This window comes from Carettochelys insculpta, chromosome 14, assembly GCF_033958435.1.
Source record: "Carettochelys insculpta isolate YL-2023 chromosome 14, ASM3395843v1, whole genome shotgun sequence".
Classification (NCBI taxonomy): Eukaryota; Metazoa; Chordata; order Testudines; family Carettochelyidae; genus Carettochelys; species Carettochelys insculpta.
The window spans coordinates 6,436,104-6,453,715 of NC_134150.1; the positions used below are offsets into that span (position 1 = coordinate 6,436,104).

The window sequence follows — 17,612 nt, forward strand, 5'->3', positions numbered from 1 at the left end:
GTCATTTCAAAATAACAGCTGTTCTCTTGAAATAACTCAGCTGTGTTGCTGTAGCCTAGATGGGCCTTCCTTCTAATGTACCTTTTCCTTGTAGATACATTCCAAACAGCGGTCCTCCTCCTGCAGCATGTGGTCTAGCCGCTCACTGCCAGCCTTCAGCTCCACTTCAACCGGTATGTCGTTCACTGACAGGGTAACTTGAAGGTGATTCTGGAGCGAGTCACGGAACAACCCAGCCCGGTAGCTCCGAAGGAATTTGCGGCAGTTTTCTTGCATGCAGAATTTAATCTGGATAATCAGGTGAGGCTCGCTGCAGTGCACTTTGAGTATATCAACTCCATTCAGACTGCCTGTGGAATCTGGCACAGAATGGCAGGCAAAGAGTGAGGCTTGGCTCTTGCCATACAATGAATTATGAACGTGAGCTGTGCCTGAGTAGGGACTCAAGCTTTTGATGACAGACCTGTGCCCACAGCCTCTTTTGTTCATGCCTTCTTTCTGTCTTTTTTTAAACTGGACTATAAACTGTTCTGGGTTGGGAAGCTTGTATTTGAAAGTGGATGGAAAGCGGAAAGCTTTATATGACCACGTGCTTTGCATACAACCTATTTGAACTGAAGTCTGCAATGTAAATAATCCCAGAGATGAATCTAGTAGAGACCCATTAATATTGTAGTTCAAAGACATGGGGCAGGGGTGGGGGTAACTGACTCCCTGTAACATGCAGGGTGCACCCTGCTGCTTTGTCTGCACTAACCCAATTACCAAGGATTAACAACAGGGGCAGAATAAACCCTGCTGAAAACAGCAGAGCTGCAAACAGCCGGGTAATCAAGTGTAACAATGCTGTGTTTTCAGTTTGGCCAACTTGCAGCTAAACCATCTGCATACAGCTGCATCAGGTGTCACCAGCAAGTTATTTTCCTGGTGGTTCAAGTCCAATGGGAAGAATCAACTATGCTAAACTGGTGACTTAACTTTTAAGATCTCATTAGGCCAGGGGGAAGCTGAATTTATCTCAGAGGAGATTACAGAGTGAGTGTTCCTCTCCCATACGTCCAGGCTGCTGTAGAGATAAAGGTACAGGTGAGATTCCACCCACTATACTACCGAAACAAAAAGCAGTCAAGTAGCACTTTAAAGACTAGCAAAATGGTTTATTAGGTGAGCTTTCGTGGGGCAGACCCACTTCTTCAGACCATAGCCAGACCAGAACAGACTCAATATTTAAGGCACAGAGAACCAAAAACAGTAAGCAAGGAGGACAAATCAGAAAAAGATAATCAAGGTGAGCAAATCAGAGAGTGGAGGGGTGGGGTGGGGGAGGTCAAGAATTAGACTGAGCCAAGTATGCAGACAAGCCCCTGTAGTGACTCAGAAAGTTATGTTATGTTATGTTTATGTGTTATGTTTCATGTTATATATATATATATATATATATATATATATATATATATATATAATATAATATGTTATGTGTTAATGTTTAAATCGTGATGGGAACTTTCTGAGTCACTACAGGGGCTTGTCTGCATACTTGGCTCAGTCTAATTCTTGACCTCCCCCACCCCACCCCTCCACTCTCTGATTTGCTCACCTTGATTATCTTTTTCTGATTTGTCCTCCTTGCTTACTGTTTTTGGTTCTCTGTGCCTTAAATATTGAGTCTGTTCTGGTCTGGCTATGGTCTGAAGAAGTGGGTCTGCCCCACGAAAGCTCACCTAATAAACCATTTTGCTAGTCTTTAAAGTGCTACTTGACTGCTTTTTGTTTTGATAGTGTATAGACTAGCACGGCTTCCTCTCTGTTAGTATACTACCGGTCAACTTCCTGCTTGCATGCCCAATCCTCCTTCACCCCTGTCAACACTAGAAAGGGTTTGCCAGTGTTGCTATTTGATATGAGTGGCATCATCAGTGTAGTATATAACAGTTCCCTAACAGACCAGCAAAAAGACTGTCAGAACAGTCATGTCTATGCCATGGTGACTACTGGTAGAGAAATGTCAGCATAAATCACCTGTGAAGTGGCACTGTTGTATGGGCAAAAGTTTCTAGTGCAGCTGTAAGTCCTACTTAGGTTTCACTTATGCAGCTTCTGTGGAATTATCCTCTTTATTCTCTTGTGTTGGGCTTCAGACAGAGCAGCTGAGATTGGAGTTGTGTCCAGATTCCAGAGGCAGCTCTGAAAATCTCAGCCAGTGTAAAAAAATACTCTTCCCAAATCCTTATTGTCTGAGGCTTTGTCTTTGTTTCAGACAGGTGTGTCTGTTACATGGACATATCGATGTAGTAAATGGAAGTCGACCCCCTCCCTCCCTCGCTCACCCTCAGCGTAGCATTGATTTCCATCTGCTACATTGAGTTAAAAAATATCTGTGCCTTGTCTCCATTGGGCTTTCCGATGGTGATGGCTAACCTGAATTTGCCAATGAAGCAAAGACAAACAACAACAAAAAACACCTTGTTTTTCAGTGAAACAGTTCTCAAAGGGCTATTCAAGTCAGCAGCCCATTTCCTATATCAAAATAAATCCATTTGAGCTTCATTAGCCCAGCACATTTGACTTCCGCACAGGCACCTCCAGAACCCGTTAGTTTTATGTGCCGTCATACCATTCAGCAAAAGAGGTATGAATAGTAAAGAAATGGTAAAGAATTTGGCTCCCTGTGTTTTACAAATGGAAGGCAACAACAAATACCTATGTTCTTATGTTGCTCTCTAATGAAACTTCAGTGACACTGGCTTGTCCTGGTTTCAATGACTGCTCAAAAAACAAAACAAACAAACTCTAAGCAAGTTGCTAATTTTGTGATCTGAGTGTAAGAAAGATTTGGCACCTAAGAATAGGGGCGTACTTTTCCCTCTCGTGTGTCAACTGCTAAGAGAGTGGGAACAGTGATCCTATACTAGGAAGGATGGTTTTGTAGCTTAGGCATTGGAGCTGGCTTTTGGAAGTCCTGGGTTTGATTCTCCATCCAGCCACAGCCCTGAGGGGTCACGGTGCTCAGATTTCTGCTCCTGATTGAGCAAGACACTTAAGCATATGCTTAATTTTAAGCATGCGAGTAGGCCCATTGGAGTCGTGATCTCTCTGGCCACATCTACACTAGCAAGTCCTTTTGGAAAATCAGGCCCTCTTCCGAAAGAAAAAGTGGAGAGTCCACACACACAAAATGCGCTCTTTTGAGTTCCTTTCAAAAGAACATGGTGCCTCTTCCTGAGGCCATCTCCCTCTTCCAGGTGAGGAAGAGTGCCTTTTTCTGAAAGACGCTTTCAGAAAAAAAGCCAGTGTAGATGCTCCAGGGGCCCTTTGTTCGAAAGAGCGGTCCTCATGGTGCTGGATTTTTCAGTCTCTGGCCTGTTCTTTCAAAAGACATGGGGCTGTGTAGACGCTTTCTTTTTAAAGAGCAGATTGCTCTTCTGATCCACATTGTTGTGTGTGGACATGCTTTTTTTGAAAGAAGGTCTTCCAGAAGATCATCTTTTGAAAGATCGCTACAGCGTAAACACAGCATCAGTGAAGTAGTTTCCCATCTGTGAAAAGGGAATGATGCTTCCTTATTCCCAACCATTGTCTGTTTTGTTTATTTAGACTGTAAATTCTTCAGGGGAGGGACAGTCTCTTCCTAAGTGCCTATACAAAGCATAATGCAATGACCATCCATCTCATTTGGGATATTCAGTTGCTATGGCAGCCCAAATAATGTATTAATAATATATTTGGCATACACATGAACTACCAGCTGTTTTAAGAATGTGCTTATCCAAATAGAAGATATGTCTCCTGGCATGCAAAATGCAATTAAAATAATTTCTATACAAGTTAAAATCACATCCCTGCAATGTGACCCATGAAATTGCAGTTAACTATAGTCTGACTGCTAAAAATTTCTCTGTGGAGTGAATGTCACCTTAACATCCCTTAAAAATGAATGTAGCAAGTAAAGGAATAAGACATTGTGACATTTCTGTTTGTATTCAGTGCAATGACACTACTCCTGGGAAAACTCTGTGCCAAAAATTAGAAATTCTGCATATTTAATTTGTTAAAATAACATTATATAATCATGCTAGTTTCAATTATTTTGGTCATTTATTTCAAAATACCTGCAGCAAGTGTGTCTGTAACAATACGGACACACACAAAATTTCCCCAGGGGTGGACAGTAGAAGAAAAACCTTACAAGAGCCCTATTTTTCTGCCCCTTATGTCCCACAGAGCTCAGTCATGGATAGCCTCTGAGCTCAGATGTGGACAACCCCCCAAGCCCAGAAATCCGTACACCTATCCCCAAAAGCCCAGGAATCCAGGGAGTGAAACTGCCTGATGATGGGTCCTGGCTTGTGTGGAATTTCCTGCATGCTACCTCTTTCCTTCTGGCCATGCACGAAACTGCAGGTAATAGAAGCCCTCCAGCTCCTATCCCTCTCCCCGAGTAGGGTCTCCTATTTGCGAGCAACCAGCAGCCCATTTCTGAGGGGAGAAAAAAGAAATTCTGCACAAACAACATTAATTTTTGTGCAAATTCTGCATTGTGGAGTGGCGCAGCATTCCCCCAGGATTATGACACGTACCTGCAAAAGCCAGCTTGAGGGCCCTGAAGATGCTAGATTTCAGCTGGGAGCTTCCATAAAGACAGGGCAGGACAATCTTCTCAGATGTTGACTGAAGGAACACATAAGCGCTTCCAATCCAAAGATCAGAGCTGTCAGCCATCCTCAGCACCTAAAATATCAGGTACGTGAGCACAGTTTGTTCCCAAGGCAGCCACAACACACAGAACGTAAAGCAAACTTTGTAACAAAGCTGTTAGACTCTGAGTTGGTTTTGTTGTTCTAAATGAAAACTTGATATTTGAGACAAAGTACTAACAATGATGAGATTGTTACTGGCACAGTAAGTGTAACATTTAAAGAATGTTTAATTATTATCTCTTAAAGCAAAGGCTGATAGACCAATCCCAACAAAATCATCCCAGCCACAGCTTTGTCAAGCCAGGACTTAAAGATCTCTAGGGACGGAGATTCTCCCGTCTCTCTAGGTAACCCATTCCACAGCTTCACCAGTCTTGTAGGGTATGTCTACATTACAGAGTTGTTTTGAAAGAAGCCCTTCCAGAAGTTCCCTTCTGAAAGAACTTCTTTCAAAAGAGCACGTCCACATACAATAAAGCTGATCAAAAGAGTGATCTGTTCTTTCAAAAGAGAGTGTCCAAACAGCCCCCGCTCTTTCAAAAGAACGGGCCAGGGACTGAAAAATCCCGGGCCATGTGGACTGCTCTTTTGAAAAGACGGCCCCACAGAGTGGCTACACACATTTTCTTTTGAAAGAAGATTTGGAAAGGAGGCACTCTTCCTGAAACGGGAGCAGGAGAGCACTTTCGGAAAGAGTGCCATGTTCTTTCGGTTTACTTTCCAAAGAAGGCTTTTTGTGTGTAGATACTCCATGGGACCTTTCGAAAGAGCCCCCTTCTTTCAAAAAATCTTTCGAAAAACTTGCTAGTGTAGATGCGGCCCTAGTGAAATAGTTCTTTCCTAATATTCAAACTAGATTCCCCCCACCACAATTTGTAACCATTGCTACTTATTTTGTCATCTGTCACCACTGAGAACAGACTCTCTCCATCCTCTTTGGAACCCCCCGCTTTAAGGCTGCTACCAAATACCCCCTCACTCTACTCTTCTGTACATCAGAAAAGCCCCAGTCTCTCAGCCTCTCCTCATAATCTTGCTCAAAACCCCTAATCATTTTTGACACCCTCTGTTGGACTCTCTTCAGTGCGTCCACATCCCTTCTGGAACGGGAGGGCCAGAATTGGATGCACCAGCGCCGAATGAAGGGGAATAATCACTTCCCTACATCTGCTGGCAGTGCTTCTACTAATGCACCCAGTATGCCACTAGCTTTCTTGGCTACCAGGGCACACTGTTGGCTCATATCCAGCTTCTCATCCACTGTAATTCCCAGGTCCTTTCCTGCTGAACTGTTGCTCAGACATTCGGTCCCCAGCCTGTAACAGTGCTTGAGATTCCTCTGTCCTATGTGCAGGACTCTGCACTTGTCCTTGTTGAATCTCATCAGATTTCTTTTGGCCCAATCCTCCAATTTGTCTAGGTCTCGCTGGACCTTACCCCTACCCTCCAGTTTATCAGCCTCCCCCCCAAGCTTAGTGTCATCCACAAATTTGCGGAGGGTTCAATCCATCCCCTCATCCAGGTCATTAATAAAGACTTGGAACAAAACAAGACCCAGAAACAACTGCTGGGGTACTCTGCTTGATACCAGCCACCAACCATAGAGTCATTGATCACTATCTGTTGAGCCCAACAGTTGAGCCAGCTTTCTGTTACCCTACAGTCCATTTAGCCAACCCATACTTGTTTAACTTGCTGGCCAGGATACTGTGGGAGACGATATCCAAAGTTTTGATAAAGTTAAGGTATATTATGTCCACTGCCTTCCCCATATCCAAAGAGCCAGTCACCACGTCATGGAAGGGAATTAGGCTGGTCAGGCATGACTTGCCCTCGGTGAATCCATGATGACAATTTCTGATCACTTTCCTCTCCTCCAAGTGTTTCAAAATGGAGCCCTCAAGGATCCCTTCCATGATTTTTCCCAAGAATGAGGTGAGGCTGACCAGTTTCCTCCTCTTCCTTCTTCCCTTTTTTTAAAGATGGACTCTACATTTGCCATTTTCCAACCATCTGGGACCTCCCCCTATCACCACGAGTTTTCAAAGATAATGGCCATTGGCTCTACCATCAGATCAACCAACTCGCTCAGGACCACCAGATGCATTTGATGTGGGCCCATGGATTTGTCTACGTCCAGGTTTTCTAAATAGTTCTTAACCTGTTCTTTCTCCCCTTAGGGCTGCCCACCTCCTTCCCATACTGCACTGCCTAGTCAAGCTCTGTTTGTGTGTGGTCACTCAGGAGAGATTCCAATGCCACCCAGCTGATTAGCAGAGCTCCCACAGCTAGGTTTCCATTTCTCCTGGATGTGCACTTTCGCACATGCCTTGATGCACATAGCAACATTTATTCTGCACGTGGATGGAAAAAATCTGTACATGGATCAAAAAGATTAGAGAGAATATTGGTTGAGACCTGACAAATTGACCACAGATCACTCTCCCATCTCATCTACCCCAGATGAGAAGAGTAAGGAAATTGATAGGAGAGTTTCTCTGCTGACGACTCACAGCAACTGAACTCAAGGTGCGCCAACTCCAGCTGCATTATTCACACATAGCTGGAGATGCATAGCTTAAGCTGAATTTCTCTTCCAGTGGTCTAAAACATTTACAATTAGAAAAATATATGATAATTGGTCATGCAAATATTCCCCTTAAAATAACCCTCATGTTCTCTATGATACCATCACTAGGTTATCTTTTGTAATCCTGCACATTATGCTTTTTGCCACAGTTCACCTTTACAGTGTACCGTGTTGGGAAAGCCATTCAGTGGCAGAAAGGTGTGATGAAAAGCCAAGGAGTCAGGCAAGAGCTCAACAAAGGTGCTTCTTAAATATAAACAAAAGGAATCATCTCCAGAATAAAACCAATTTCAGCCATTAGCAATTGCATGAAGCCAGTTGCAGACTGAATGGCTTAGCTATTGAAGAACAAGCTGATACCATTAGCAATGTTCTTATTAACACCAATTGGACAACATGAACCCCACGAAGAGAGGAAAGTTCACAACATCTCAGGCTCAGTCTCCGAACTGCACCTCTTCCAGTTAAAATGAAAACATCTCTATAGTCAGAAGAGCTGATACGTGGCCAGTTCATAGCTTGACCACATCGGTGTGTGAGATATCTGGCACCTGGCAGTTCCAGATGTTCCAAATACTGGCAGGTTGCTCCAGCCCCAGCTGAGGGCAGTGGAAATACTGCTTCTGCATCAATAGGGGCCTGGAAAGACCCCAAATGACATAAAAAGATCCCTCTTCTTGCGCAGACCATTTCATTGACTTACATAGCTCCAGGCTGGTATCCTGTTTCCACACAGGTGTATTTTGGCTAGTGCTACAGGGATACTTAGAAATGATGCTTTTGTGTTACATGCTATCAGCCTTCCCCAGGGAAGGATGGTAGGACTCATTCATATTCTCATAAGATTGTTTAGTCCCCTCCCTGATGCATACCTCTACTATAACTTGGCTTGCTAATGCCAGTGGGTGCGTCTACACTAGGAACGAACTTCAAAGTTAACTTCGAAGTTAGTCACTACATTGAAGTAGTCAGCAGAGAGTCTACACACATTTTCCCTTACTTTGAAGTTAACTTTGAAGTAGGGAGCCCAACTGTGAAGTCCTTACTCCATTCGCAGGAATGGAGTAGTGCCCTACTTTGAAGTTTAACGTCAAGTACGGGGTGTGTAGACACTCTACTTCGAAGTTGCACTTTGAAGTAAGCAACTTCAAAGTTATTTTTGTAGTGTAGACACAGACAATATTAGCACCAAATACAAAAACATGCACCAAGACTTTCAGGCCAAAACAAACAAACAAACAAAAACAAAGAGAAAAAGAAGAAGAAACTCCCCAAATCAAAGATGTGAGGGATGAAAAAGTCCTATTGGATCATCTAGTCCAGCTCTTGCCAATGCAGAAAGGAAGCCTCAGTTACTGGGGAGTTGTATCTAATAAGCTGATCAAGTCACACTGAACTTTTTGTTTTCTGTAGCTGTTAGTTTAACTCTTAACACACCAGCCATTGAACAAGGGACCCCCAAGAGGTGAAAGAACAAATATGGGGGTGCTGAAGAGCCTGGCTTGCTAGCTGACAGCTGCAGCAGAGTCTCATCCTCTGTGGCTTGGGCACAAGGGGTAAGTGAGGCATGTACTACATATTCGTTAGACTGAGGGATGCATAAGTTGTCCAGGACAAGGACCATCTCTTAGTTTGTGTTCGTACAATAGGTCCCCAACTGGGGCCTTCAAACACTGCTGAAATATAAATAATAAGCACCAGTCCTGACCTTTGCACTGAAATAGCTATTGATCTGTCCACAGGTAAATACATGTGGCTGGGTCTACATGTGCCCCTTCCTTTCGAAAGGGGCATGTTAATGAGCAGGTTCAAAATATGCTAATGAGGTGCTGCAATGAATATGCAACACCTCATTAGCATAATGGTGGCCGCGACGATTCGAAAGTGTGGCTTTTCGAATCGCATGCCACCCGTGGAGATGGGACCTTCAGAAAGGACCCCCCCACCAGTTTTCGAAAGCCCTTCTTCCGATCACCAGATAGGAAGAAGGGCTTTCGAAAACTGGGTGGGGGGTCCTTTCGGAAGGTCCCATCTCCATGGGCGGCGCGCAATTTGAAAAGCTGCACTTTCGAATCGCCGCAGCTGCCGTTATGCTAATGAGGTGCTGCATATTCACTGCAGCGCCTCATTAGCGTATTTCGAACCTGCTCATTAACATGGGCCTTTCAAAAGGAAGGGGCATGTGTAGACCCAGCCGTGCGTGTGTATACAGGATGGAAGTATCAGAAATGCCTCAGTAATTTAAGAGCATAAATCCCAAGGACTCATATTCCCAAGTCACTTAGTGTAATATGACGGAGTTTCTGGACACAGCTAAGGAAATCATCCCAGGCTATCTTTGCTTAAAACTGAGCCACTTACAGCCCCAGGCTGGGATTTCCTTCTCACTAAGGCAAATCCAACCAGCTATAAAAGCATCTCTGCCAGCCCCACTGGCCAGCCAGAAGCCACACAAGCAAACCCACAGATTTCCCAGCTACTTCAAAAAGCCCAGTGGGTACGTATTCTTACTCCCTATTAAAGTGATACATTACATATATCAATTACAGCTACTGATGCATATTGATGCAGGCCAGCGATGTTATATGCTGATTCTTGAAAGTCTTTGCGAGCATTCTTTTGGGGGATGGGCCCCCAGTCCAGACAGGCTTAAATCATGAGGACTGAAAGAAGCAAGATGGTCCCTACCAGGCCCCTCTTCTATTTTTTTCCAGTAGAGGGAAAATGTTCTTTTTCCTTTCCCCATCAGGCACTGGAGAGTCAGGATCACCTGACCCAGGTAAGCTGTGGTGGCAAACTCCTACCAGATGCATTCCAGGTGACACTCCCAAATTCCTGAGATGCGTATTTGATGTCTGGGAATCAGGCCTGTGATGAGATCTCACCTCCTATTGTGAAACTCATCACTAAAACGTTCCTAATACAGCTAAAGAGCCAATACCTATAACTTCATCTACAAACATGGAACAGACATACAAATAACATAAACGGATTCAAGGCATCACCAGCTCTCAGTAGACAGCTCACTTAGGCCACCTGGCACAAGATTTGGTGCCAGTTACATTTAAGGGTAACATACATAGCTTTTAACATCAATTTAAAATCCAGTAGTCACACTCTGAAAATGCCACTCGTAGGGGAACAAAAGGAGGAGACGGGTCTAAGCTGCAAAGTTCAGAGCTGGTTCTGTATGCTCCCAAATAATTGGAAGATTCTGGTTCAGGTGCATGTCTTATCTCCCAGTGTCTCAGATCCACAGCAAAAGAGAAAGTGAGAGAGAGAGAGATTTAGGAAACTAGATATATGGAAGGGGAGAGAAAAGACGAGTGAGATTTAAATTACAGAGAAATAGGTTTTTCAGCCGTTTTAATGTTAGTCAAAAATATTCCCCCTGCTCCAATCCTGTCTCTCTCTGCTGTCATTGACAGAGCTCATACCCAGATTTCTTTATATTGGCTCTCAGCATTGGTCAAATGGTGGGATTTTTAAACTCTTCCCTAGGTTAAGAGATTGGAACTTCCATGTCAAAATACAGTGGATCTGGGAATTACGCTGTACATAACAAAACCTTTGAAGGTAAGCAGCATTTCGTCATCCCTACAATCAGGCATCTTTGTCAAGGAACACACTCCTGTGACTAGAAGACATTTTAACAACAGCGGATGGGATTCCCAAAAGTGTTTCCTGTCAGCCTACCTGTGTTCTCAGTGTGGAAGTCTATATGACTTTACAGAGTTCCAATAGAAATATAGGCAAAGTTGAGTGCTTTGAAAACCCCAGCAAGTATGTACACCTGTACAATACGTACAACATCCCCTTTACTGCCTTGTCTCTTTTGCATCTGTCACCTGTCATTTTATACTTATGCAAAAATGAGACAGGCTGCCAGTTTTAGTTTAAACATTAAGTTAGCTATGGAATTGAAATTACACTAGCACTGATGCAAAGACTTTGCTTTAGTCACTTTCAATAAAGACCTGTCTTAATTGCAGTAGGGTCTCAAGATTCGCCAGGTTTCCATGCTGAGAACCCTCGCAAATGTTGAATTTCACAAATATGGCTCCCGCCTGGAGCCTGGCTGCCGGCGCTCCTGCCCGGTGCCCCGAGGGAAGCGGTGGCTGCTGGCGCTCCTGCCTGGAGCCCCAGGGAAGTGGCCACTCGGCCGCTTGCAAATAATTGAATTTGTGAACATTAAGTGTGCAAATCTTGAGACTCTACTGCACTAGAACACAAGGAAAAAGCAGTCGTAGTACTGTAAAGACTAACACAATAATTTATTAGGTTACTATATAATTATAAATAATTGTTTTTAACTGCCCCACAAAAGCTCATCACCTAGTAAATTATTATGTGTCTTAAAGTGCTACATGACTGCTTTTTTGTTTTGTGAAGATACAGATAACACGGCTACCTCTTTGTGACTCTAACACAAGATTCTGACCTGAATTTTGCTACACTGTTTCAGGATAGTAAATTTTGTAATCAAACTAGCTTATTTGCCTTTACACATTTATTGTATGATTGTAGCATTAGTGACAGACCATGACTCCATTGTGCTAGGTCAGGCGTGTCCAACTCACAGCCCACGGGCCGCATGCAGCCCTGGACAGCTAATAATGCGGCCCCACAAGATCGTAAACTTTTAACATTATTATGTGATTTTTAGTGATATTTTTCATGACTTGATTGCACGGTACTCAAGCGCAGACTGCGTAGGCAACAACGAAACGCTGTGTAGGGGAGGGCACAGCGCAGTGCTAACTTCGCCTCCCGCACCCGCCACACACAGTCAGTCGAATCGAAACCCGCATGTCAGACGTTATATGCGCTCATGCAACTTGGCGAGTAAAATGCAACGATTACCGATAATACGTGTGTGATAATACGACGTGTGTGTGCCTGTGAAGACAGGCGTTTATTGTTATTAACCCAGCAAACAAACGCTAAGTTGTGTTGCTGGGAAGCAGACATGTAAGCTTTCTTATTTAATTATTGCACTTGGGCTTGTTATATTACTTTGTAAAATAATTTAATAAGTTAAAATAAGATAAAATAGTTTTTTAGCAGCTGTGGTGGAGTAAGTACAAAAATGAATCAAATAGTTTTTTGCTTATGATATTGATATAATTACATATACAACATCGTTAATACTAGAAAAATAAATGGTTGCTTATTTATTAATTTTTTTATCCGAGCATGGCTTCAACATCGTGTCAAAAGAAAACAGAACCCAAAAAAAGAAAAATCGTGGATGAAGGAAGAGTGTTCAGTGAAAAATGGACAGATGAATTGTTTTTTGTCGAGACAAATAATAAGGCACTACGCTTAATTTGTAGGGAAATCATGTCAGTTTTCAAAGATTACAATTTGAAAAGACATTATATGCAAAAACACGCTGCCAAATTCAATGCATATCAAGGAATGTTTCGTAAAGACAAAATAGCGGAACTGAAAAAAAGTCTGTCATGTCAACAATTCTTTTTTAAAAAAAATTACAACTCAAACAGACTCTATTGTGAAAGCTAGTTATGTGGTAGCAAATCTGATTGCAAAAAAATCAAAACCATTTACTGATGGTGAGTTTATTAAGCAATGTATGGAAAGCGTAGCAGATATAATTTGTCCTGATAAAAAAACAGATTTTTCTAAAATCAGTTTGTCTCGCCAGACTATAGCCAAGCAAAGTGAAGAAATAGGAAAATCTATCAAAAGAGATATGGAGAGTAAAGCTGCTAATTTCAAATTTTATGCTTTGGCCATAGATGAAAGTACCGATGCTACAGATACGGCTCAACTTGCCATTTTTATTAGGGGTATTGATAACGAATACAATCTCACTGAAGAAATGGCTTCTTTGGTGCCATTAAAAGACACAATTAAATCTCTTGATTTGTATGAAGCAGTAAAAATTACATTAAAGCGATTTTCTTTAATCCTTGCCAACATATCTGGTATAGCTACTGATGGCGCCCCAGCTATGGTTGGTAAAAAAGAGGGACTTATAAAACTAATAGAAGACGGTGCAATTGCCGCCGGCAACTCACGTTTGATGAAATATCACTGCATCGTACATCAAGAAAATTTATGCGCAAAAGCTTTAAAAATGGATTATCATGCAGATTGTCATCAAAGCTGTGAATTTCATAAGATCCAGGGGATTGAATCATCGCCAATTCCAGGAGTTCCTTAAAAGTATGGATGCTGATTATGGGGACATCATTTACTTTTCTGAAGTAAGGTGGCTAACTCGGGGTTAACTGTTGAAAAGATTTTATAATTTGCAAAATTAAATCAAGTCATTTATGGAATCAAAAGGAAAATTTGTGCCAGAATTTGAAGATGAAAAATGCCTCACAGATTTAGCATTTTTGGTGGATTTGACCGCTCATTTAAATGAGTTAAACATGCGTCTTCAAGGTGAAAATCAACTTATCTGTGCTATGTTTCAAACCATAACAGCGTTCGAAATGAAACTTGAATTATGGCTAGCTCAAGTTATGGCAAATAATTTTAGGCATTTTGCTACACTGGCTCAACACAGTCCTGTGAACAGTGAAAAATATGCAGCCTTGCTTTCCGTTTTGATACAGGAATTTGATAATAGGTTCAAGATTTTCGAAAAAATCATCAATTTTTTGGTATATTTGCAACTCCATTTTCAGTCGACATAAATACATTACCTGCGAATTTTGAAATGGAATGTATAGAGTTGCAATCAGACATTCAACTCAAAGAAAAATTTAATCATGTCTCCTTACTAGACTTTTATAAGTCCTATCTTCCCAGAGAAAAATATCCCTCGCTTCACAATCACGCCTTATTCATGTCATCACTTTTTGGCAGTACGTACATTTGTGAACAACTTTCTTCAAGGATGAAGCACACGAAGAGTAAAATTAGATCAAAATTTTCTGACGAGCACCTTGAGAACTCACTAAGAATTGCAACCACTTCCATCGAACCAGACATTGATGCATTGGTTTCACAAAAACAAGCTCAAACATCCCACTAGTTTTATGTTTATATTGCCCTCTTTTGTTTTAATGTTATAATAAAAAAAATAAAAAAGGAAGTTTGTTATTTATATACATTAACTATATTATATATTTTATATGCGGCCCAAGACAATTCCTCTTCACTCAATGCGGCCCAGGCAAGCCAACAGGTTGGACACCCATGTGCTAGGCGCTGTATAACCACAGAAGATAAAGAGAATCCATGATTCAAATGTAAACAGAATCATCATCTTGCTCACCTTTGCTCTGATGGTGAGACTGTTCATGTGGGGATAATATTCCCACAGTGCAGCATCATAGCCCCTGTAGCAGGATGCTCTGTTAATAGCTTTTGTACACTGCATGGAATTCCTACAGCTGGTATGAACCATGAGTGGCATTTCATTTTCCATATTTTGAATCATGTTCTGTTGTTAATACACAGGTTCATGAAAGGAAAAGTAGCCACCATAATAGCCCAGCAAACTTGTTAGGATGGCAACACCGTGCAGTAAAACCACTGTGGCTTGGCTTACTAATATGAGGAAAAAATATATTGCGGAAATAGGGCAGAGACTTCCTTCAACAACACGTTGATTTTAAAAATGCTGATGTATTCAGTGGCCTATGTGAGATGTGTAAAGACTTCCAGCGGAGCTCCTAGGACACAAATGCCTGTCTCTGAAAAATAAGCAGTGCTGGCCTGTCAGCCGGAAACAAGGACTGATGGATGGGTCAAGGAGCCTGAGCCCCACCTCATTCTGGATACAGCTGGTGAATTCATTAAACAGGTTCTGGGGGTGCTTTGAGAATTTTAAACTAGATATACTCATTCACAGCCAGTACTATTAATCTGGTCCATTTTCACCAGCATTGCTCTTCCATGACAGTTGGGTCAATATCGCACATGTGCCATACCTTCCTGTAGTACTTAAAAAGGTCTCCACCAAACTGCCCGTGGGTGTAAACGAGTGCCACTCCATCGACTTCAACAACATTTCAGTCACTTACCCCAGCAGCTATTTTGGTCCTATAAAAGCACAGAAAGAACTAAGCCTCTGCACCAGACTGATAGATCACAAAAAACTGTTGCACGAGATGAAACTTCCCCCCACCCGCAGAGCAGAAAACTGGTCTCAGGGTGGGTGGTCCTGGAAAAAAGTGCTTCCGTCGCTTTGTTTTTAACTTACGATTTCGGCGGTGGGGCAGCTGGAGTTAATGTAACACTAAACCCGTTTGCCACAGCAAATCACCTCCTGGGCTTGGGTCTCATGTGGCAAGTTTCTGGGGGAGAGAACTGGCGTGGGGGGAGGGGGGAGGCGGAAAAGCTTCCCTAGGCAGAGAACTTTTTCGGCAGATCTCTCCCGGCAACAAGCGCAGCTGATTGCTCAGAGCAGAACCACATTAAATGCCACGGCCACCAAAAAGCCACCCGCCTAGAACTCGCTTATTTACCTGGTTCAGACACTCCCTCCTCAACGCGCTCAGACGCCCTGCGCTTCCGCCTCCGTGCACAGCGAAAGGGAGTGAGTTACTGAAAACTCCTCCTGGTCATGTGGCTGTAACGACAGAGGTAGCCGGCAAGGCCGCCGGAGAGAGAGCCCCGTTCACCCATTTAGCAGGGCAGCAGTGCAGAATACCAGTGGCCCGGACTGGAAGAAGCTTAGGGCAGAAGGGTTAAGTCTTGCACGATGACAGGTCCCTGTGCCTCAGATCAAATCTGCATGGCTCAGAAAGGCTGTTTTCCTGTATGCAGGGATTGTGCCTCCCCTTCGCTTTAGGAGTCATTGTTATTGGCCAGAGCTCTTGCCAGTCCTACGGGCCTGGGTTAGCAATGGAAGGCCGTAACCGAGTGCGGGAGAAGGATTGTCTGCTCTGCTCAGATGACTGGGTAAACCAGTCAAGCTGGTTTAGGATTGTCAATTTTCCCGGCTCTAGAAAGCAGCCCTGGGTGAAGGTGGTCTCCATGCTTCGCTGTGAGCGCGCACACACATCTCATAGAGCTGGAAGGGACCTGGGGAGGTCATTGAGTCCAGTCCCCTGCCCTCTTGGCAGGACCAAGCACCACCCCGTGTTTTTTTTTAATTAATCTGTTTGCCCCAGATCCCTAAATGGCCCTCTTAAGGATTGAGCTCACAACCCTGGATCTAGCAGGCCAATGCTCAAACAGAACTGTGCAGCAGTGTATAACCACCTGATAAAAGTATAACATGCGAATCACATACGGTAACTGCAGAAAAGAGCATCCCCTAGTCCTGCTCTGGGGCCCACTCGTGCCTTTTTGGAGAGCCACAGAAATTACTAGGATTGTGAGAAATGCAAGCCTATTTAGGGGAAATAAATTCCACGTCGCGAAGTTCTTTTAATTTCAGAGTTTGACGCTGACCTCTTATTTTTAATTTTCCGTTTTGTTTTGAAAATCTTCCCCAATTTATTAAACTGATTCTTGCCATTTTTCATTTGCTGAGATTTGTTACGATGTTTTGGGAAAATATTGGAAAAAGGCACATGCCTATTTTTTTACTGAAATTTTCACGAACAGTGATTGGTAACAAAAAAACAACAGATTTGCTCCTCTTTCATCTCCCCCTGAGCGCACACATTGAAGCACTGAGGAACCAGTCAGCAGAAAGAACGTTAAGCACAGTACGGATCGTTCTGAATGCCAAAATAGAGGCACTTCCTTGGCCTCACCATTGGATAGCCAGGCTGTAATTTTGTCATGATTCAAAAATTGTGCGTCAAACCCCCAAAATCATGAGAGGCTTAAACAGCCTGAGGTTTTTTTTTTTTTAAATACATGTTGGGTTATTTCCTTGCTGTTGCTGGGCTGTTCGATCTTTCGAAAAAAGCTTTTCTGGAAGAGCTCTTCCAAAGGAACTTCTTTTGAAAAAGTGCATCCGTACACAAAAACCGGATCAAAAGAGCGATCTGCCCTTTCAAAAGAGAGCATCTACAGTCCCCACTCTTTTGAAAGAACAGTCTGGCCATTGAAAAATCAGGCCCCATGAGGACAGCTCTTTCAAAAAAAAGGGCCTGCGGAGCACCTACGCATTTTCTTTCAAAAGGGAGCACTCGTCCTGAAACAGGAAAGGAAGAGCGATTTCAAAAGGAGCACCACATTTTTCCAATTTACTTTCGAAAGAATGCTTGTTGTGTGTAGACACTCTGTGCGATCTTTAAGAAAGTCTTTCAAAAGAACTTGTGTAGATGCACCCATAATGGTTAGTAGCTTCCTCGTCTTTTAGAATGAAAGCTGAGATTGCAATGTCATTGTATGAGCAAATTTGCTGGGTCTTTGTTTTCAGAACAGCTCTGCATGAAACATCT

The 17,612-nt window shown here is 42.9% G+C and overlaps 1 protein-coding gene across 3 annotated transcripts in view; it reads right to left on the reverse strand.

Annotated features, from left to right (window-relative positions):
* TRADD (TNFRSF1A associated via death domain) overlaps positions 1–15,970 on the reverse strand; it is a 29,936-nt gene extending 13,966 nt beyond the window's left edge. The window contains exons 1-3 of one of the 3 annotated variants that reach the window (XM_075008990.1): positions 15,738–15,970; positions 4,578–4,728; positions 82–359 (exon numbers count right to left, since the gene is read on the reverse strand). In XM_075008990.1, coding sequence (XP_074865091.1) covers positions 82–359; positions 4,578–4,719 — 420 coding nt within the window. In that variant the 5' untranslated portion in view covers positions 4,720–4,728; positions 15,738–15,970. Of the gene's footprint in view, positions 1–81; positions 360–4,577; positions 4,729–15,200; positions 15,315–15,737 lie in introns of those variants that run through there. The other 2 variants (XM_075008992.1, XM_075008991.1) reach the window with 2 other exon arrangements.
* Between the last annotated feature and the right edge of the window lie 1,642 nt (positions 15,971–17,612).